The 24,000-nt window shown below is 37.9% G+C and overlaps 1 protein-coding gene across 1 annotated transcript in view; it reads left to right on the top strand.

Annotated features, from left to right (window-relative positions):
• Nucleotides 1-15,975: 15,975 nt before the first annotated feature.
• Nucleotides 15,976-24,000, top strand: part of nradd (neurotrophin receptor associated death domain) — a 35,329-nt gene continuing 27,304 nt past the window's right edge. Inside the window, exon 1 of the mRNA XM_062064193.1 lies at nt 15,976-16,435. Within this exon, the coding sequence (XP_061920177.1) occupies nt 16,397-16,435 (39 nt within the window). The 5' untranslated portion in view covers nt 15,976-16,396. The remainder of the gene's footprint in view (nt 16,436-24,000) is intronic.

The following is a 24,000-nucleotide window of genomic DNA, read 5'->3' as shown; positions in this document are numbered from 1 at the left end:
GGGTTGAAAAGGATTTGCAAATCATTGTATTCCGTTTATATTTACATCTAACACAATTTCCCAACTCATATGGAAACGGGGTTTGTAGATATACCAGCCCCCAGACACATTTTTTTCTATAAATTTGGCCCCCGAGTCAAAATAATTGCCCAGGCCTGGTATAAGTTGACCTGTTATTATTATGATTCTTTAAAGTTCAACATTTTCAAACGTTACTTAAAAAATTGCTGTACCTACTGTCAATAAAGGCTGAAAATGGCTGCAGTTTGACCCTAGAACGGACGAAATGCATTCCCATTGTTTCCTATGTTGGCCCTATTCAGGCCTGCCATCACATTCCAGCGTTTTTAAAGTGCTTATACTGGGCTTCATCCTCCTCCCTTTTTGGGGTTTTATCTTATCACCGGAGACAGAGCGGTGATTGCGGCGAGAAGGAAGGAAGCGTCCCCAAAGACCCGCCTCCTAGCACGCGTCTGTGATGTCCGGACGCCGCGGGTGAAAAGGTCAGCGGTGAGCAACCTCACATTGGACTTTAGGAGGACACTTTGATCTCCTGGTGGGCCCAACATCCTGTCGGCCTCCTCATAAACACCTCCGAGGTACAATTGAGCCGAGTGGGAAGGTGGGGGTACGGGGGGTGGGGGTGATAAAACCAAACTGTCCCCCCCCCCAAGTCAAATAAAGCAGAGAATAGTGAATAAGGGAAGTGGAGCAGGAGGGTGAAGAAGAGTACAGGTTACTGACAATGGTGGGAGGGGTCCACGCCTCACGTTCACCTCATTGCAGCGTCTCCGAGTCCTGACCTCCCCCTTGCACCCCACTCCCACTATCAACTTCTCCAGACCTGAGGGCAAAAACATACATCATAAAGCAATGTTGCAGTCATTTAATGCTTTTTCTGTTTTATTCCCCCTGTCGCTTTAATTAGCCTTAATCCCTTCTTTTTAATGTGTGATTGCTATTGTTTATAACCTCTTTTCTGGCAAAGCAGCATCTAGTTTAGTGTGAAATAACATTCATTAAATCATGTTTACATTTGATGGCAGACCACCGAAAAAAAAGCCCTTTGTTGATGTGAAATGGTAATTATGTGATTTACTACAATGTAATTGTATGCATGTTTGCAATTAATGAATTCAATACCATTTATTGCAGGAAAAAAAAAAAGTTTATCTGTACAGTAACCTATTTATTTATTTATATATGCACCTTATTGCTTTTTCATCCTGCGCTACCATGAGCTCATGTTACGAAATTTATTTCTTATCTCTACTGTAAAGTTCAAATTTGAATGACAATAAAAGGAAGTCTAAGTCTAAGTCTATTAGAGAAAAGTATGAACCTGGAAAATAAAATGAGAAAAAATACATTTGTACATAAAAAAAAATAATTCCTACAATCACATAAAAATTAATCATTTATTAAAGAAATATGGCCTATAAGAAATAATTCAAAAAAAATAAAATAAAATTCATGATCAATTATCTATTAAATTAAAGAAAAATAGGAATAATTTATTACAGAAAATATCCGACACAAATATATACTAAACAATATTCTGATACAATAATAACATTGAAAATCTGAAAATAAAATAATGTAAAAAAATTAAGTAAAATAAGTCATATGAAAGAGTACAAATTGGCAAAACTGTAAAAAAAAAAAAGTTTATATAAAAATGTGTTTTATATACGATGATCTTTAGAGATGTCCGATAATATCGGCCAGCCGATATTATCGGCCGATAAATGCTTTAAAATGTAATATCGGAAATTATCGGTATCGTTTTTTTAATTATCGTTTTTTTTTTTTTAATTAAATCAACACGGACGGCGTGGCGAAGTTGGTAGAGTGGCCATGCCAGCAATCGGAGTGTTGCTGGTTACTGGGGTTCAATCCCCACCTTCTACCATCCTAGTCACGTCCGTTGTGTCCTTGGGCAAGACACTTCACCCTTGCTCCTGATGGGTGCTGGTAGCGCCTTGCATGGCAGCTCCCTCCATCAGTGTGTGAATGTGTGTGTGAATGGGTGAATGTGGAAATACTGTCCAAGCGCTTTGAGTACCTTGAAGGTAGAAAAGCGCTATACAAGTATAACCCATTTATCATTTATCATTTAACATAAAAAACACAAGATACACTTACAATTAGTGCACCAACCCAAAAATCTCCCTCCCCCATTTACACTCATTCACACAAAAGGGTTGTTTCTTTCTGTTATTAATATTATGGTTCCTACATTATATATCAATATATATCAATACAGTCTGCAAGGGATACAGTCCGTAAGCACACATGATTGTGCGTGCCGCTGGTCCACTAATAGTACTAACCTTTAACAGTTAATTTTACTCATTTTCATTAATTACTAGTTTCTATGTAACTGTTTTTATATTGTTTTAATTTCTTTTTTATTCAAGAAAATGTTTTTAATTTATTTATCTTACTTTATTTTATGAATTTTTTTTAAAAAAAGGACCTTATCTTCACCATACCTGGTTGTCCAAATTAGGCATAATAATGTGTTAATTCCATGACTGGATATATTGGTATCGGTTGATATCGGTATCGGTTGATATCGGTATCGGTAATTAAAGAGTTGGACAATATCGGAATATCGGATATCGGCAAAAAGCCATTATCAGACATCCCTAATTTGTACATAAAAAAAAGTATTTCTACATTCACATAAAAATTAATCATTTATTAAAGAAATATGGCCTATAAAAAATAATGCATAAAAAATGAAAAGAAAATACATGATCAATTATCTATTGAATTAAAGAAAAATAAGAATAATTTATTAAAGAAAATATCCGACACAAATATATACTAAACAATATTCTGATACAGTAATAACATTGAAAATCTGAAAATAAAATAATGTAATAAAATTAAGTAAAATAAGTCATATGAAAGAGTACAAATTGGCAGAACTGTAAAAAAAAACATAGTTTATATAAAAATGTGTTTTGTATAAGATGATCTACATTAAAATCCTATAATCAAATGTAAGTCATTCATACAATGAATAGTTCACTTCCGAAACATGGCCCATTCGAAATAATACAGTGAAATAAGATAGATAATGAGATAAACAGAAAAAAAAATTTGGGGGGAAAATTAGCAGTCCTTTATTAAATTAAAGAAACATATTCATTATAGAAAAATATCCCATATAATTATGTATTATACAGCATTCTAATATAATGATATTAGCAATTGTATACTAAATAGATGAATAGTGTATATTAAAAGTAGCATTTTGAAAGTAAAATAATGTAACAAAATGAAGTCAAATAAGGCATGTAATTCAGTGTTGTGGCCCATATAAAATACAACATATTGGCAGAACTGTAAATAAAATAAAATATGTATTTTAAGAACTTAGCTTTTACAAAACAGTGCGGAACGTTTTAAATAAAATAATAAAGAATACATTAAAATGACATAATCAAAATTAAATATAAACATAAATCACGTATTTCAGAAACATGGCAATGTTGGAATAATATTGCCATGGAATAATAAAAAAAACAAAAATAAATAAGATAACTATTAGGATAAATGTCCATTAAAAATAATTAAATTAGAGGAATAGAAGAATGATGTATCATACAAAATATCCCATAAGCAGTAATTATATATGATATAGTATTCTAATATAATAATATTAAAAACTGTATACTAAATAGATGTATACTTTGTAAAAATTAGCATTCTAGAAATATAGCAATGGAACAAAATTAAGTCATTTGATTCAGTTCCATAACCCGTATAAAATAGTACAAATTGGCAGAGCTGTAAGTAATATAAAAATATATACAGAGCTTTTTCACTACTGCCACAGTTTTCCAAAATCATGGAAAATCTATTCAATAACCGATTAGACAAATGTATCAACAAAAGTTGAACGCTCGTGGAGAACCATTATGGCTTCCGAGCAAATATCTCAATATTGATAGCATTAATTAGAATAACAGAGGAAATTACCAATGCAATAGATGGCAAAGAATGTGCAGCCACAGTATTCATGGATCTTACAAGAGCATTTGACATAATTAATCATGATATTTTAATTTTAAAAAATTACAACAAAATGGCATCAGAGGATTGGTATTGAACTGGGTAAGAAGCCATTCAACGAACAGGAAGCAGTATGTGATGATAGGTGAAAATATGTCAACACAGCTAGATATATCTTGTGGTGTACCCCAGGGATCATTACTGGGACCAAAATTGTTTAATCTTTATACAAACGACATTTGTAAAGTTACAAAGGACTTAAAATTAGTTTTATTTGCAGATGATACAACTGTGTTTTGTTCAGGAGAGAACACACAGAAGATAATACAAATAATAGCAGAAGAAATTAACAAATTAAAAAGATGGTTTGACAAAAACAGACTATCTTTGAATCTCAGTAAAATTTAAATAATGTTATTTGGTAACAGTAGAAGGAGAAGTCAAACACAAATACAAATAGACGGAGTAGACATTGAAAGGGTAAAAGAAACTACATTTTTTGGTGTAATAATAGATTATAAAATTAACTGGAAATCTCACATAAAAATTATACAACATAAGGTGGCAAGAAATACGTCAATAATGAACAAAGCAAAATGGGTTTTGGACCAAAAATCACTTCATATTCTCTACTGCTTGCTAGTGTTACCATATCTGAGTTATTGTGCAGAAATATTGGGAAATAACTACAAAAGTACACTTAATTCACTAACTTTGTTACAAAAAATATCAGTTAGAATAATACATAATGTTGGATATAGAGAACATAAAAACACTTTATTTATTGAATCACAAATATTGAAAATTCAACGATTTGGTAAAATTGAAAACAGCTAAAATGATGTACAAAGCAAACTATAACCTCAGGCTACCCAAGAATGTTCAGCAATTCTTCTCAACTAAAGAGGAGAAATATAACCTTAGAAGAAAAACTAACTTAAAACAGATTAAAGACTTAAGACCTTTAGCATATCAGTGCGTGGAATTAAACTGTGGAATGGATTAAGCAAAGAAGTTAAACAATGTACTGATAAGATCCAGTTTAAAAGGTTGTTCAAATTAATAGTGCTAACAAAGTACAAGGAAAAATAATTATGGGAAATACCTTCAACCTTATTGAAAACGGGATATTCTTCATCTCAGTATGTTTATCATAACAGACTTAAATGATAAATGGGTTATACTTATATAGCGCTTTTCTACCTTCAAGGTACTCAAAGCGCTTTGACAGTATTTCCACATTTACCCATTCACACACTGATGGAGGGAGCTGCCATGCAAGGCGCTAACCAGCAGCCATCAGAGGCAAAGGGTGAAGTGTCTTGCCCAAGGACACAACGGACGTGACTAGGAAGGTAGAAGGTGGGAATTGAACCCCAGTAACCAGCAACACTCCGAGTGCTGGCACAGCCACTCTACCAACTTCGCCACGCCGTCCCTAAATTATATATTGCAATAACTGCTGTATTAATCATTCCCTGATGTCATTGTGCTACTAAAAGAAGACAGTAAATAAACATATGTATTTGTAAACGCTCTGAAGTGGGAAAGGGGTAAGATTAAATAAGCTTTTCTTCTTCCTACTCCTTTTCGGACATGATTTAAAGACAAATGAAATGAAATTAGGTGTGATGTATTATGTTGTAAGTGTGTTCATGTTAAAAAAATAAAAATAAACTCAATAAATCAAAGTATCATAAATAAAACACTACAAAACGTTTTACGTAAAATAATAGTGTATACACATTAATAATAGAGGTCATAAATAAAATTAATTATATTATCATTGTGACAAACAATTCTTTTTGGGGTTATTGGTGATGTGTTTTTGGAAATAAATAAATAAATAAATTTAAAAAAAAAATATATATATATATATATATATATATATATATATATATATATATATATATATATATATATATATATATATATATATATATATATACACTACCGTTCAAAAGTTTGGGGTCACATTGAAATGTCCTTATTTTTGAAGGAAAAGCACTGTACTTTTCAATGAAGATAACTTTAAACTAGTCTTAACTTTAAAGAAATACACTCTATACATTGCTAATGTGGTAAATGACTATTCTAGCTGCAAATATCTGGTTTTTGGTGCAATATCTACATAGGTGTATAGAGGCCCATTTCCAGCAACTATCACTCCAGTGTTCTAATGGTACAAGGTGTTTGCTCATTGGCTCAGAAGGCTAATTGATGATTAGAAAACCCTTGTGCAATCATGTTCACACATCTGAAAACAGTTTAGCTCGTTACAGAAGCTACAAAACTGACCTTCCTTTGAGCAGATTGAGTTTCTGGAGCATCACATTTGTGGGGTCAATTAAACGCTCAAAATGGCCAGAAAAAGAGAACTTTCATGTGAAACTCGACAGTCTATTCTTGTTCTTAGAAATGAAGGCTATTCCACAAAATTGTTTGGGTGAACCCAAACTTTTGAACGGTAGTGTATATATATATGCTAACATTGGTTAGCATTGATAAAGTAAATCTATTTTCCTCTATGACTCAAGTATCAGCATCACAAACAAACAAGTATGATCATCGCAAGACAGAAATATGAAATGTTCATTGGTTCCAAACAATAAGAGCCATGTAAAACTGCTGTGTAATCAGTAATGTGTTTAACGCAGCTGCCCAGACACCTCTCAACTTGGACAGGACGACAATGCAGGGCAATTCCATGCATGAGGGAGCAAAAAGAGAGCGATGGCTGCACGTTTGATCGGAATCACAACGTCCCTCTGCAGCTTTGAAGTGCAAGTAGTGCAGCAGTAATAGTAGTGGTAGTATTGTTGTGTCTGTAGGATCAACACTTGGTCCGAGGCCCCCTGCCGTGCATTCTCTTCACTTTACAAGGTGTGTCGTTTGCTTTTCTAATCTTTTCACTTGCAAGAGATCAAAAACCCTGCTTCTTTTCTTCTTTCACTCACATGCTCCCTTTTGTCTCGCAGACCAGTGCAGCAAATACACAAGGAGTGACTGACAAGGGAGGCAATCATTTCTACAAACACAACCACCTGGTTGAATGTTGGAATCATCAGAGTTAGAGGATGTTCATTCAGTTGTTTCATTTTGTAGAAAAAAGCAGATGACAGACATGACACAAAACTACGGTCATTACAGATGGCAACTTTCTGGCTTTAAGTAAGACTTCAAGAAATCAAGAAAATAAATTGAGGCAGTCAGTGACAGTTTCATTTTTAGATCAAGCAAAGTGAAACTATAGAATGGCTCAAATGTGTTTGTCATTCTTGTTTGGTGTGGGTTCACAGTGTGGCGCATATTTGTAACAGTGTTAAAGTTGTTTATACTTCCACCCTCAGTGTGACCTGTATGGCTGTTGACCAAGTATGCCTTGCAATCACTTGTGTGTGTGAAGAGCCGTAGATATTATGTGACTGGGCCGGCACGCAAAGGAAGTGCCTTTAAGGTTTATTGGCGCTCTGTACTTCTCCCTACGTCCGTGTACACAGCGCGTTTTAAAAAGTCATACATTTTACTTTTTGAAACCGATACCGATAATTTTGGAACCGATACTGATAATTTCCGGTATTACATTTTAAAGCATTTATCGGCCGATAATATCGGCAGTCCGATATTATCGGACATCCCTGTTTAAATGCCATTTCCTTTAGGAGCGTTCTACAGTTCGGTCCAGTTTCCACCTATTTGCAAAAATTTTTTGCTGCACATTTTCATGACATATTGTTTGAAGTTTTCTGTCTTGACCCTTTGACATTTTACTTGGTTGACCAGTATGCTTGTCTTTTGCAACCTTTCCATGTTGTTTGTACTTGGTCCACATTTTTGACACAGCCGACTGTCAACAATCAACATATTTTGCAACATTGCATGATGATTTACCTTCTTGCAGAAGTTTGATCCTCTCCTTTGTTTCAATTGACATCTCTCGTGTTCTAGCTATGCTTTATGCCAATCCACACAATCCAAACAGCCCTCCTAAGTGTGAACACTCCTTATAAACTGCAGACTAATAAACAGATTTAATTTGACGCAGGTATTAGTTGAGGAAATTAATAATTACAGGGTAAATACATAATTTTCCACAGAATTGAATGATTCCCTGATTTGAATCATTGTGCTTGATCTAAAACGGAAACTGTCACTGACTACCACATTTTATTTTCTTGACTTATTTTAGTGTTAAAGGACAAAAGTTGCCAGTTGAAATTACAATAGTTTTGTGTCATGTCTGTTATCTGCTTGTCTTCTACGAAATTAAACAACTGAATAAACATCCTCTAAGTCTGATGCCATCCATCCATCCATCTTCTTCCGCTTATCCGAGGTCGGGTCTCGGGGGCAGCAGCCTAAGCAGGGAAGCTCAGACTTCCCTCTCCCCAACCACTTTGTCCAGCTCCTCCCGGGGGATCCCGAGGCGTTCCCAGGACAGCCGGGAGACCTGGTCTTCCCCGTGCCCTAAACACCTCCCTGGGGAGGCATTCGGGTGGCATCCTGACCAGATGCCCAAACCACCTCATCTGGAGCAGTGGCTTTACTTTGAGCTCCTCCCGGATGGCAGAGCTTCTCACCCTATCTCTAAGGGACAGCCCCGCCACCCGGCGGAGGAAACTCATTTCGGCCACTTGTACCCGTGATCTTGTCCTTTCGGTCATAACCCAAAGCTCATGACCATAGGTGAGGATGGGAACGTAGATCGACCGGTAAATTGAGAGCTTTGCCTTCTGGCTCAGCTCCTTCTTCACCACAACGGATCGATACAGCGTCCGCATTACTGAAGAAGCCGCACCGATCCGCCTGTCGATCTCATGATCCACTCTTCCCTCACTCGTGAACAAGACTCCGAGGTACTGGAACTCCTCCACTTGGGGCAGGGTCTCGTCCCCAACCCGGAGATGGCACTCCACCCTTTTCCGGGCGAGAACCATGGACTCGGACATGGAAGTGCTGATTCTCATCCCAGTCGCTTCACACCCAGCTGCGAAACGATCCAGTGAGAGCTGAAGATCCTGGCCAGATGAAGCCATCAGGACCACATCATCTGCAAAAGTCTGATGATACCATCATTTTGCCAGGGCTTGTACTTCCAACACATTTGCTGTCCTCCCATGGAGAGATTCAATAATTCAACTGCGAGATTGATAATAAATCAGTCTTCTCCGAATCGGATTGTGAAAAAGTCGATTATTCTAAGTAGGGATGGGCAATGTTCACATTTACGTATGTGTGTGTTAATGTGTTATTAAATCTTGATTTCTCTAAAAATTATATATGTTCTTTAACTTGACGTTTAAGAATGAGCTGAAAATAACTGTTGGGTCGTTGTTAAATCTTAATTATTATTTTTTTAATTTCTTGGTTAAAAAAAAAGTAGACTATGAATTTGCAATTTTAAGAAGTCAAATCACAGCCAATACTAAAACGTTTCTAAAACTCTCTTGGGAGGTAGAAGGGTCTCAGCGGCAGACAGAGTAGTTCTACTTATTCTACTTATACTTATTAATGAGCTTTTTGTATTATTAGGTCCATCAGTGTTAAATATTATAAACTTATCACTTTCCTCTGGTACTGTTCCCCTAGCATTCAAAAAAGCGGTTATTCATCCTCTACTCAAAAGACCTAACCTTGATCCTGACCTCATGGTAAACTACCGGCCGGTGTCCCACCTTCCGTTTATCTCGAAAATCCTCTAAAAAATTGTTGCACAGCAGCTAAATGAACACTTAACGTCTAACAATCTCTGTGAACCTTTTCAATCCGGTTTCAGGGCAAATCACTCTACGGAGACAGCCCTCGCAAAAATGACTAATGATCTATTGCTAACGATGGATTCTGATGCGTCATCTATGTTGCTGCTTCTTGATCTTAGCGCCACTTTCGATACTGTTGATCATAATATTTTATTAGAGCGTATCAAAACGCGTATTGGGATGACAGACTTAGCCTTCTCTTGGTTTAACTCTTATCTTACTGACAGGATGCAGTGTGTCTCCCATAACAATGTGACCTCGGACTATGTTAAGGTAACATGCAGAGTTCCCCAGGGTTCGGTTCTTGGCCCTGCACTCTTTAGTATTTACATGCTGCCGCTAGGTGACATCATACGCAAATACGGTGTTAGCTTTCACTGTTATGCTGATGACACTCAACTCTACATGCCCCTAAAGCTGACCAACACGCCGGATTGTAGTCAGCTGGAGGCGTGTCTTAATGAAATTAAACAATGGATGTCCGCTAACTTTTTGCAACTCAACGCTAAGAAAACGGAAATGCTGATTATCGGTCCTGCTCAACACCGACATCTATTTAATAATACCACCTTAACATTTGACAACCAAACAATTACACAAGGCGACTCGGTAAAGAATCTGGGTATTATCTTCGACCCAACTCTCTCGTTTGAGTCACACATTAAGAGTGTTACTAAAACGGCCTTCTTTCATCTCCGTAATATCGCTAAAATTCGTTCCATTTTGTCCACAAGCGACGCTGAGATCATTATCCATGCGTTCGTTACGTCTCGTCTCGATTACTGCAACGTATTATTTTCGGGCCTCCCTATGTCTAGCATTAAAAGATTACAGTTGGTACAAAATGCAGCTGCTAGACTTTTGACAAAAACAAGAAAGTTTGATCATATTACGCCTATACTGGCTCACTTGCACTGGCTTCCTGTGCACTTAAGATGCGACTTTAAGGTTTTACTACTTACGTATAAAATACTACACGGTCAAGCTCCTGCCTATCTTGCCGATTGTATTGTACCATATGTCCCGGCAAGAAATCTGCGTTCAAAGAACTCCGGCTTATTAGTGATTCCCAGAGCCCAAAAAAAGTCTGCGGGCTATAGAGCGTTTTCTGTTCGGGCTCCAATACTATGGAATGCCCTCCCGGTAACAGTTAGAGATGCTACCTCAGTAGAAGCATTTAAGTCTCATCTTAAAACTCATTTGTATACTCTAGCCTTTAAATAGACCCCCTTTTTAGACCAGTTGATCTGCCGTTTTTCTTTTCTTTTCTCCTCTGCTCCCCTCTCCCTTATGGAGGGGGAGTTGCACAGGTCCGGTGGCCACGGATGAAGTGCTGGTTGTCCAGAGTCGGGACCCGGGGTGGACCGCTAGCCTGTGCATCGGTTGGGGACATCTCTACGCTGCTGACCCGTCTCCGCTCGGGATGGTTCCTGCTGGCCCCACTATGGACTGGACTTTCGCTGATGTGTTGGATCCTCTGTGGACTGGACTTTCACAATATTATGTCAGACCCACTCGACATCCATTGCTTTCGGTCTCCCCTAGAGAGGGGGGCTTACCCACATATGCGGTCCTCTCCAAGGTTTCTCGTAGTCATTCACATTGACGTCCCACTGGGGTGAGTTTTCCTTGCCCGTATGTGGGCTCTGTACCGAGGATGTCGTTGTGGCTTGTACAGCCCTTTGAGACACTTGTGATTTAGGGCTATATAAATAAACATTGATTGATTGATTGATTGATTCTATATCAGCCGTGCATACAGCCTGTATCAGTTGACCCTAACATACAGACCACGCCCCCTCAACTGCTCAGACGAAAGAGTCAATGAGAGAGTCCGCAAAAAAACTTTATGGAGCCATGTTATGAACACCATACCAATACCCGGTAGTATCGATGGAATTTGGTCGGATTCCGTACCCATCCCTAATTCTAAGACACTCATAGTCTGAAACAGAGCAAATGGATTTTCATAATTTTTTATTGGAAAAATTGTTTTGGTTTTTGTATGATTAAGGTTTTGCTAGACCTTTTTGAAGGGAATTCCAAGGTACCATTGTACACTATAATGTTAGACCTGCACTACCACATGTGGGCTGGTCTAACCCATTCTGCTAATCCCAGTTTACACCCTGTCACTCGGGAATAATAATAAGAACGAAGAAGGAGATCAGCAATTATAGGACTGTTTCTAGACTGGAGCAGACTGGAATATTTTTGAGCAGAATAACCTGGAAGACGCAAATCAGATGTTTTATGTTTTATTCAATATCACACGTCCCAAGGTCTGTCCAAACCACAAACCCTGAATGCGTGGAGAGGTTGAGCTTCTTCTCAAGGAGAGGAATGCAGCCTTGGAGTCTGGAGATCAAACACTACATCGCGGCCTGCATAGACAACCTACAGAAAGTTATCGAAGAAAAGATAAAAGTCTACCTTGTTAGTAACAATCCAAGACAGGTGTCCCACACACTCACAACAGCAGAGGAAGAACTGTCAGAAGAACTGAACATCTTCTTTCTCCGCTTCGAGATCCCCTGCTGTGACAAAAAAAAAACCCACACTTTCTACAGTCAACATGAAGTCTGCCACACTCTGGGAAGGTTCAAAAAGCAGATGGTGTTCCTGGTCATGTTCTAAAGACCTGAGCAGACCAGCTGGCTGGAATCTTCATGCTAGCCTTAAACCAATTCCTGCTCTAGCAAACTGCCAGAAGTTATTTGTTATTGTTCCTCCTGCTAACATAAACAACGCAAAATTTAGACTTGTCTAGACTAGATCTGACCAATCAGACTTAGATCTGACCAAGCTAAGTCTATGAGCATGAACTGATGAAGCCTACTCGTGTAACGAAGGCCAGCCAGTGGGCTGGGCCATGTGTACGTTATTAAACCTCACTACTTGACGTCTTCAAGAGCAGTGCTGGCTATTGGGTTAATAGCCCGGGCTCTTAGCTCGGTAGATAGCATGCTGGTGACTCAGGTTTTGTGTCAGGACAGAAAAGCAGGGACTGAACCACGGGGGTTACATTGGGCCAATCGTTAACGGACCACTGGACAGACGTTTATTTGTTAATGGTAACGACAGTTTGCTGCGCTCAGGTCCACATTTTGTCTCACTCGCTGTCTCGCTTCTCCCCCTGCAAACCCTTTTAGCATCGCATGACGTGAGCCTACATCTGGTCTGGGATTGTAGCGGGGCAGTCTGAACCAAAAAGTTCAGGGCCAAACATTGTATCCCAGGCCACTCCTGATTGCTCCACAGTAAGTTTCCTGGCACCCTGCATGTGTGTGTAGTATATAAATTGCACAGCTGCAGAAGGCAAAGCGCTCCAGAGACTCATCAACACCTCCCTTCGATGACAGATACCACACATGGTGTTTGAGGAAAGCCAAACCCATCTTCAGAGCTCCATCACACATCAACTGTCTGAACAAATGTGTGGGACAATATATCGTCCAGCAAAATGTGGCTTAAATACAGTATACTGTATATCCATTTTCAGTCGTAGATATAAGAAGTTTAAAAACACTTTTCACCCAAGAGCAACAACTGCCCTGAGCAAGGAATAATACTCCTATTTGCACTGCTTTAAAAAAATAATGTCATGTATGATCCATATTTGCACTGCTTTATATCGTTTATACTACCTATTTGCCCATACTGAAAGTGAAAAAAAGAAAATAGATTTGAGAGTTTTGTCTTTTTTTGTAGCTTATCTTGTTTATGCTCAGTGGCCTAGTGGTTAGAGTGTCTGCCCTGAGATCGGTAGGTCGTGAGTTCAAACCCCGGCCGAGTCATACCAAAGACTATAAAAATGGGACCCGTTAACTCCCTGCTTGACACTCAGCATCAAGGGTTGGAATTGGGGGTTAAATCACCAAAATTGATTCCCGGGCGTGGCCACCGCTGCTGCTCACTGCTCCCCTCACCTCCCAGGGGGTGATCAAGGGTGATGGGTCAAATGCAGAGAATAATTTTGCCACACCTAGTGTGTGTGTGACAATCATGGGTACTTTAACTTTATCTGTGTTCTTATTTGCTGTAAGCTTGCGGCGTGACCTCGGGATGCAGAGACGGGAAGGCAACGTGCAGGTAAAAAATATTTATTGAAGAAAAAAGCGTCACTGTAACGCTTCGTTCATGTCAATAGTTTTGGTTCGTTTGTGAATATCACAACCCTTCAGTGTTTTGATCAAGTTTGATACTCTAATATTTAACGATGTAGAACAAATAAAAATACAACTAAACTAAGAATCAACAGAAGAAAGTTGATTTACAGTTCTGGTCATAATTTGCATTTTTTAACTCACACATCTTCTTTTCTTTAAGTATATGGATTTCAATGCCTTGAAGTTGATATTTCTGCTATTAGCTAATAATTAATGCAGGAACCATTTGTTTTGTATGTGACTATTTAAAAGATAAACACATTGCATTGTTCTGGCATGATACATGATACGTTTAATTTTCTTTTCACCATGCAAAGCTTACATCTGCATCGCATTGTATCGAATTTTAATGTTTTAAAAAGTATTGTTAGTTATCATAACCCATGTATCGAGATTCATATCAGATCACCATTGAAGGAAGAGATGCACACCCCTAATATATATATACAGGTATATATATATATTAAGATTAAAGTACCAATGATTGTCACACACACTAGATGTGGTGAAATTTGTCCTCTGCATTTGTCCCATCCCCTTGGGGAGCAGTGGGCAGCAGCGGTGCCGCGCCCGGGAATCACTCGGGTCTTTCTGTGTGGAGTTTGCATATTCTCCCCGTGACTGCGTGGGTTCACTCTGGGTACTCCGGCTTCCTCCCACCTCCAAAGACATGCACCTGGAGATAGGTTGATTGGCAACACTAAAATTGGCCCTAGTGTGTGAATGTGAGTGTGAATGTTGTCTGTCTATCTGTGTTGGCCCTGTGATGAGGTGGTGACTTGTCCAGGGTGTACACCGCCTTCCCCCTGAATGCAGCTGGGATAGGCTCCAGCACCCCCGCGACCCCGAGAGGGACAAGCGTTAGAAAATGGATTGTATTATTAGTTGTCTTATTATCATTTTACTGATTTGCAACAAGTTATTACATCTATACTTATATACAGTATATATATACATATATATATATTAGAGATGTCCGATAATATCGGCCGATAAATGCTTTAAAATGTAATATCGGAAATTATCGGTATCGTTTTTTTTTTAAATTATCGGTATCGTTTTTTTTGTGTTTTTTTTTAATTTAACATAAAAAACACAAGATACACTTACAATTAGTACACCAACCCAAAAAACCTCCCTCAGCCATTTACACTCATTCACACTCATTCACACAAAAGGGTTGTTTCTTTCTGTTATTAATATTCTGGTTTCTACATTATATATCAATATATAACAATACAGTCTGCAAGGGATACAGTCCATAAGCACACATGATTGTGCGTGCTGCTGGTCCACTAATAGTACTAACCTTTAACAGTTAATTTTACTCATTTTCATTAATTACTAGTTTCTATGTAACTGTTTTTATATTGTTTTACTTTCTTTTTTATTCAAGAAAATGTTTTTAATTTATCTTATTTTATTTTTATAATTTTTTTTAAAAAGGACCCTATCTTCACTATACCTGGTTGTCCAAATTAGGCATAATAATGTGTTAATTCCACGACTGTATATATCGTATCGGTTGATATCAGTATCGGTTGATATCGGTATCGGTAATTAAGAGTTGGACAATATCGGAATATCGGATATCGGCCATTATCGGACATCCCTATTTATATATATATATGTATATATATATATACGTCTATTTTTTTTGTCTTGTCCATCCCTTGTCCCCACAATTTTACCACACCAAAGAGTAAATATTATAAATATTAAATTTATTTTAATTAATTCAATTAATTTATTTAATTTTTATTAAATTATAAATAAAGAAAAATAAATGAATACCATTTGTTTTTTAACTTTATTTATGTTTTTTTAATTTATTTTTTTACTTGGGACGTCCTGCGGGCCAGATCGTGGAAACTGGCGGGCTGGATCCGTTGTTTGGGGACCCGAATGATGAAAGATGTTACTGTTCTGAGCAGGCAGACTGTTAGGACAGACCACGCCCCTCCTAGGATGCAGCCAATCAGGAGGCCTCTGTGAGGGCCAAGGGCATGGGAGGAGGAAAATGGTTTATTGGCTCACCCAGCAGCTTTTCTCGTCTGTGCTGTGGAGGAGAAGCAGGAGAGCACACACACATTACATACACGCATGCACACACACGTATGCACAGGTACGCGGTCACTGCATCCTGCGACTTGAAACAAAAGAAACTTTGTGCCAATTCACACAAAGCAAGAGGTAGAAATGACGGAGTGACTTTGAACGCATCACTTTTTTTCTGGGGAGACAACAGCGTCGGACTATGAGGAAACTTCCCACTCCAAACAACCATTTTTTTCTTTTACAACTTTTTGTCCTACTTGACTCATTTGGAGAGCTGGATTTTTGGATGAGACCCCGCTAGTTTGGACTTTGACATATTTTTCGTGGGGTGGGAGGAACGATCGTTGATAGGCAAAGTCTAGGAGGATTTTGGAGACAGAAAATATGGCAACACTTCTCATCTGCGGGTTTATTCTACTCAAGGTAAAACCCTCCTTAAATCACTACAATTAGTTGTATAATAGCTAAAACATCTTTAACACACTACTGACTTTGATTATATGCATTATTTGGTCATTTATTTATATATGTAGTATAATACAGGGACAATACGATTACTTTAATGTCATTCACAATCTGATTTTTTACATGAACTTCTTGTCTGATGCGTACAATTTAGAGTATTGAAGTTTGTCAGTGTCACACTTCCTGCAAACACACACTCTCTCACACACACGCACCAAAGAGTTTTCATGTTGGAAAAATGTGTGCAACTTTTTTTTCGGGGGTTTGGGGGGCGGAGGGTGTCTAATGTATTCAACTGTAAAAAAAGAAAGAAAAAAGAAGCCACTTTTCCACTCACATGACACTTTTTTCATGCCACCACTGTGGTCCAACAGCTACAATGGAGCAAAGTTATTTTTCTTCATAAAAGTCAGGAATATATGCAAGGGGGCTCATTAAAGTTGCAGTTATAGTTGATTGCATATTTTTATCATTATTATTAGGTCAAGATTAGTCTAGGTCCTACAGCCTCAGGCATCCTGCCATCCAACCCCCCCCCCCCCCCCCCCCCCCCTGGGGCTTATAGTCATGTCTCAACATTCTCCCCAGTGAAAACACTTGTGATACATCAAAGTCTAACTCTATATACATACTGCCTTTTCTTGTCTTGAAGAATGCTATATACGTGTCATACATTATTGTTATTGTTATCATTAAAAATACCGTTTTGTTTTGACTTTCAACTTCTTCTATTCAACTTCACATTTTTAAGTAACATTATATGTCTACTACGTGTAGTATGCATTCCAGGCCAGTAGTGGGCGATGTCTCTTTAGAAAACAGTGTACAATACGAAGCAACTGCTCGCGGAAGTCTTTTAAAATGCTCCACTTCTTCATGTGAGTGACAACTACGGTCAATGTTTATCCGTTGGACACAGACTTTATAAAGTAAATATTAGTGATGGGTTGATGAGGCGTCATGAAGCGTTTCGACACATTGCAAAACTGTATTGATACTGTGTCGATATTGTATCACTAAATACTGGTGATGGGTTGATGAGGCGTCATGAAGCGTTTCGACACATTGCAAAACTGTATTGATACTGTGTCGATACTGTGTCACTAAATACTGACATCTGCTGGACATTAAAAATCCCTACAGGCAACCTATGGACCGACTCAACTGACACTGATTTTATGACCTAGTACAGTGGTTCTCAAATGGGGGTACGCGTACCCCTGGGGGTACTTGAAGGTATGCCAAGGGGTACGTGAGATTTTTTTAAAATGTCTGTCAAAAAGAACTGTGAAAAGAAATGCAACAATTTTTTGTGGACATGTTCCATAAATATTGATGTTAAAGATTTCTTTTTTTGTGAAGAAATGTTTCAAATTAAGTTCATGAATCCAGATGGATCTCTATTACAACCCCCAAAGAGGGCACTTTAAGTTGATGATTACTTCTATGTGTAGAAATCTTTATTTATAATTGAATGACTTGTTTATTTTTTAACACGTTTTTAGTTATTTTTATCTTTTTTTCCAAATAGTTCAAGAAAAATCACGACAAATGAGCAATATTTTGCACTGTTATACAATTTAATAAATCGGAAACTGATGACATAGTGCTGTATTTTACTTCTGTATTTCTTTTTTTCAACCAAAAATGCTTTGCTCTGATTAGGGGGTACTTGAATTAAAAAAAGGTTCACAGGGGGTACATCACTGAAAAAAGGTTGAGAACCACTGACCTAGTATATACAATAATATAAACCAAGTCATTGTATTTCATTTAGGATTATTTAATATCTTAATTTAAATAAAAATATATTTTTATCTTTTTTAGATACAGTCAATAAATAATGTGAACATGTATCATAACATGGAAATCTAAGAGAACATGTTGTGAATGAGGATGCTTGTGGACTGGGATTTTTTTATTTATTTTTTTACACATTTTTATTTTTTTAAAAAACAGTTTTTCCAACGTATTACATTTTAGACGATTTCTCTTCTTAGTTATTATTTCTCCGGCTGTAGAAAAGACCCGCTCACAGGGCACAGAGGAGGCGTCAGTGCGACACAGTTTGCGTATCGGTCACGTGACCGAAACAGCTCATGATCAGTCACGTGACTTTCTAAAAGCGGTACGCGCACCGACACAGGGTTTTGCTCTATGAGCTCGACGCATGCGCTGATGCATCGGTGTTGCCGGACCCATCACTAGTAAATGTATATTCTGATGTTAATAGCACCGCCTTAACGACATTCGCCATTGGCATATTTCTGCTTGTCGTCTAGGAAGTATTTTTAAAACACGCTTCGCCGTCTTCTCGTGACGTACGAATGAACAATTTGGTGTTTAATTTGTTTCTACACAGTAGCTATAAAGTAAATATACATTAAAACCCGGATACGCGTTATTAGCACAAACGTTAGCCATATTGCCATCGTTTTGGTGATGACTAGGGATGATGTTTGATAAGAAATTATCGAGTTCGAGCCTATTATTAAATCCTCTTATCGAACCGATTCCTTATCGATTCTCTTATCGAACCTAGATAGGTTGTTGTATATGGAAAAAAACACAATATTTGGTTTAACCAAAAGCTCACTTTTATTTTATAAGAAAAAAATAAAATAAATAAATAAATATTGACTGTTACCCCCCCAAAAAAAAAAAAAAAAAAAATATTGACTGTTGTTACCCAAAGTATATTAAGTGGGACTTTCAGTCCCTTGGGCACAAAACTGAAAATAATACAGCTCTCCAAAAAGTGCTATTGGAACATACTAACTACACACACAGGCAGACAACTAACAAACAATTCAAGACGTCTAATAAAGTTCCAAAGCAGATTAATCCAATTAGGCTCTTTATTGTTGTTGATCTTGCTTTGTCTTTTCCTATCTTTACTTTTGTCTTGCACTGGACTGTTATTTTTATTTTTTTTAAACTGAAATACATATAATGACAAATGTATAAGCTATGTGATTCAATTAACATACTCAAATTTAATACACAATATGTAAATATTAGCTTCACACAAATATACAGTACTATCATCAAACAAATACTTCTGAGTGTTGAAACTATTTCGATGGTGGAAATACACGACTGGCAGCCATTTTAAGTCCTCAAATCATCCATTGAATCAGTGCACAAAAATCGTTTTTCAATAAACATCTTAGTTTTAAATTTAACCACTTTCCCCCTTAATATTGAGTTACATAAACAAGTTAAACAGTTTACTTACAGACTTATCTTCTCCAAGGCTTGTAAGAGCTAACACAACTTGTCTACTTCTCAATTGTCTCATGAACTGAACTGACTTGCCAACCTGGAAGTGGCCAGACTAATGACGTGTAGTATTTTCAAGTCGCCACAAGGTGTCAGTAAGAGTCTACAATCAAATGGGCATAACATTGCCCATTTGGGATTCGTTCCCAGGGATTCGAATAAAGAACCAACTCTTTTTCTTTACTATAGTGGTCTCGACAACGGGTACCGGTTCTCAAAAAGGGATTTGAGTCCAGGGACTCGGTTCTTTTCTTATCGAACAACCGGGAAAACCGGGTTCGAGCATCATCCCTAGTGATGACAATGTACATTATTGCCGGATACGCGTTATTAGCACAAACGTTAGCCATATTGCCATCGTTTTGGTGATGACGACTAGGAAACAACAATTATCGCGCATGCGCACATAGGGCAACGTATTTCTTAAAATGTATGCCAGTTTTTAAACGTTTGTTCCAAAATTATAAGACACATCAGAGTTTAGATTAGTGATACTTAGGGCATATCATTGTGAAACTATGGCCTCACTCAGGAATTTCCAGAGTGAAGCATTTAACCTTATTTTCTCCCAAATTGTGGCCTATTTAAAGCGTGAGTATTTATTACGTTGAACATTTAAACAACTCCCTAAGGCGGATGGGATTGGAAATTTCAACCACAGAACGACACTTGAAAAATGATGAGCGTCTCTCCGGTTTGATTTACCATCTTACTTTGCACGGCATCCATCCTTTAATTTGTCCCTCATGCTCCCTGTATATGTACTAATGACAGTAATCAACATTGGGGGCGAGGGGGGTTGTGAAGGCTAGACTCCATCACCCGCCTCCTTTCCTCCCAAGACTAGGCAGGCCTTCTCTGCTGAAAGAGCCTTGTCTTGTCCGCCACGGAATGAGTGGGTCAACGTGTCCGTGTGGAGGAAGAAAGAGTGCATCCTTTTGTGAGTTTATTTTCACGCAGATTAGATTAACTGTGGAAAGGCCATCACAGGTGCTAAAAGAAAGTCACTTCAAAGGCCACAAAAATGTTTTAGTGGCGAGAAAGCAAGGATTGAAGGGTGTGTGTGTGTGTGTTCTTGTACTTCTACCCTTCTTGAGACATCAACAAGGAAAAGTACCTTCCATATGAGGACCGGTGAACAAGTTAGGACCAAAATCATGGTCCCAATACAGAAAACCATTGCATCCATTAGAGAGCCAAATTCTAGAGTGTGTGAACATTGCTCCAAAGTCAGGATTTTTGGTTGATTTAATGTGCATACAAAAGTAAACAGGTGCAAAGGCAGCAATATATGATAAAACAAGACGGCAGCTAAAGAAGAACTTCCCTATTCGTCCCCGAAAAAACCAGCCAGGTGAACAGCTGATTTTACGACTTCCGGTGCGGACGTAAGTAGAGATGTATCGTTTTTTTTATTATTGGTATCGTTTTTTTTTGTTTTGTTTTTTATTAAATCAACATAAAAAACACAAGATACACTTACAATTAGTGCACCAACCCAAAAAACTTCCCTCCCCCTCATTCACACTCATTCGCGCAAAAGGGTTGTTTTTTTCTGTTATTAATATTCTGGTTCCTACATTATATATCAATATATATCAATACAGTCTGCAAGGGATACAGTCTGTAAGCACACATGATTGTGCGTGCTGCTGGTCCACTAATAGTACTAACCTTTAACAGTTAATTTTACTCATTTTCATTAATTACTATTTTCTATGTAACTGTTTTTATATTGTTTTACTTTCTTTTTTGTTCAAGAAAATGTTTTTGATTTATTTATCTTTTTTTATAATTTTTTTTAAAAAAGGACCTTATCTTCACCATACCTGGTTGTCCAAATTAGGCATAATAATGTGTTAATTCCACGACTGTATATATCGGTATCGGTTGATATCGGTATCGGTAATTAAGAGTTGGACAATATCGGATATCGGCAAAAAGCCATTATCGGACATCCCTAGACGTAAGACAACTCGCGTCCTATATGTGACCATAGGATGAACAAATACACTACGGTACTAAGACTCTAGTGGCCATTAGCAGTTAGCTTCTACAGCTGGGTTGACCAAAGTGCGGCACGGGGGCCATCTGTGGTCCGAGACTCGTTTGTCATCGGCCTTAAGCACATTACAAAAAACAAAATATATTTGCATAGTATGTATACATTATTAATGTTGTAAATACAAATCTGTATATATCTAGAAAAGGTGGTCCTAAAGAGGGAGGCATTTTTCGGAGGTCTCAAGAAGGTAAGAAATACAAGAATGTGAGTGTGTGTGTGTGTGTGTGTGTGTGTGTGTCTGTGTGTGTGTGTGTGTGTGTGTGTGTGTGTGTGTTGACTGAGTGACTCCGGCAGCCGTGCATTAGAGAGAGCCCCTCATTGAAAGGGCTTCTCCTCCTCGGTGGTCCGTCTATTCCCAGTGGGGAATCCCTTCCAGATTGCAACTTCTTATAGACCCCTAATGGGGGGAAAAATGAACTGTGGTCCTCATTGCGTCCTTTTAACTCCTGACTTTCTTGCCTTAAAGGCAGCAGATAAACATCAACGTGCTTCAGTGCATGCACAGCCTCCTTGAAATGTGCACTTTTAATAGCAGTTCACTGCTTGATGTTTATCTGTTTTGAGATGCTTGGAGAGTATGCGGTGGGGACTTGCTTTCTTCTTAAGACAGAGAAACTCTTAAGTGATTGTGGTTAAACCAGGGCTGGGAGATAAAACGATATCAATTTATATCGCCATAGACACTTAATCAATATCATTACAAAATGTGCTTGAGGAAACATTTGATTTTTTTCTTCTTCTTTGTTGTAAGAACTGGAAGTTGCGAAGCAAGGTTGGTTGCATGAACAAAGGCACTCACTCTCTGGTAACCGAACAACGCAGGAAGTGATCCCTGATCAGTGGCAGTGACACGCTAACAGCCAATCAGGTTCAGTCAAGTTTGATTTTTCCATCTAAAAATGAGTGCTACAGAGCGCGAATAAATTGTGGATAAAGCAGGAAAAGTCACCCCAGCAGGAGGGCAGTTTATTTATTTATTTTTTTCAAACGGACCGGTGGTACCACACCACCTTAGCCGCGCTCACCCTTCAGAGCACAGCCGTAACTTCCTGGCACTAAACCTGCAGAAAATATTTTTCCCCATTTTTCTATGATAACATTTCCACACACTATTTTGTTACATTTTTTAAGCATTTCTTACATATTTCTTATTTGTGCACCTTCATTTTAAGAGGTTATTGTTTAGTGTTCAATCTTATTTTATAAACATTTTTTACATTGATTATTTGTGTTTTCCATGGTTGTGTTGACATTTCCTTTTCTTTCTGTCTTGATAGCTGAGGGGATTGTAATTAGAGGAAGGTTACATTTCTGGTCCATATAGGTCATAAGAAATATCAATAATTATTAGGAATGTAACAATGTCAAAATCTCACAGTACAATGTTATCACGGTATTAGGCCACAGTACGATATTATTGTGATGTCTGTCGTCGTCGTCATCCACAAACATAAACACACACACGCACACACTCACACACAAAGTCTCGGGCTAATAATGTTTGTAAAAACTAACTGAAGTGCACTTACTATAACTGTGTAAAGTTACGTGGCTATTTACTGGATGGATTTGTGCAACTAATCGTCAATTGTCTTAACAATTAGTCGAAATAATGGGATTATGGAGCATAAACATAATCAGTAGCTCTAATTTAGCCATCTGCTTTAAATTCATTTTAAAATATTTTTGGCATGTACTTAGATTTATTTACACTGTAACTGCTGCTCATTCGGCTGGTACAAAAACAAAAATAACTATTAAACTTTTGTCCATGAAAACGCAAGGATAGGCAAAGTGTTGACCACAAAAAAGTTTTATGATCTCAGCGCCATGGTGCCTAACATTTGTGTGTGTGTTATTGTGCTGACGCTGCTTCACACCTGAACGTCCTAACAAATAAAAAAGTACTTGAATTGATTTAGACAAAGTTTAGTTGACGGACTTTGGCTGAAATGACAGGTAAATCAATTTTTCCACAGAACTTTCTGTTACACTTAGCTAGCAAGGCAACAAGCTAACTATCTTGCCGAGTTGAGATTGCATCCTATATATGTGAATTATATTTATATAGCGCTTTTTCTCCAGTGACTCAAAGCGCTTTTACATAGTGAAACCCAATATCTAAGTTACATTTAAACCAGTGTGGGTGGCACTGGGAGCAGGTGGGTAAAGTGTC

Source organism: Entelurus aequoreus, linkage group LG11, assembly GCF_033978785.1.
Source record: "Entelurus aequoreus isolate RoL-2023_Sb linkage group LG11, RoL_Eaeq_v1.1, whole genome shotgun sequence".
In the NCBI taxonomy this organism is placed as follows: domain Eukaryota; kingdom Metazoa; phylum Chordata; class Actinopteri; order Syngnathiformes; family Syngnathidae; genus Entelurus; species Entelurus aequoreus.
Note: the sequence above shows the minus strand (reverse complement) of the source record. Positions and strands in the feature narration are given on the sequence as shown.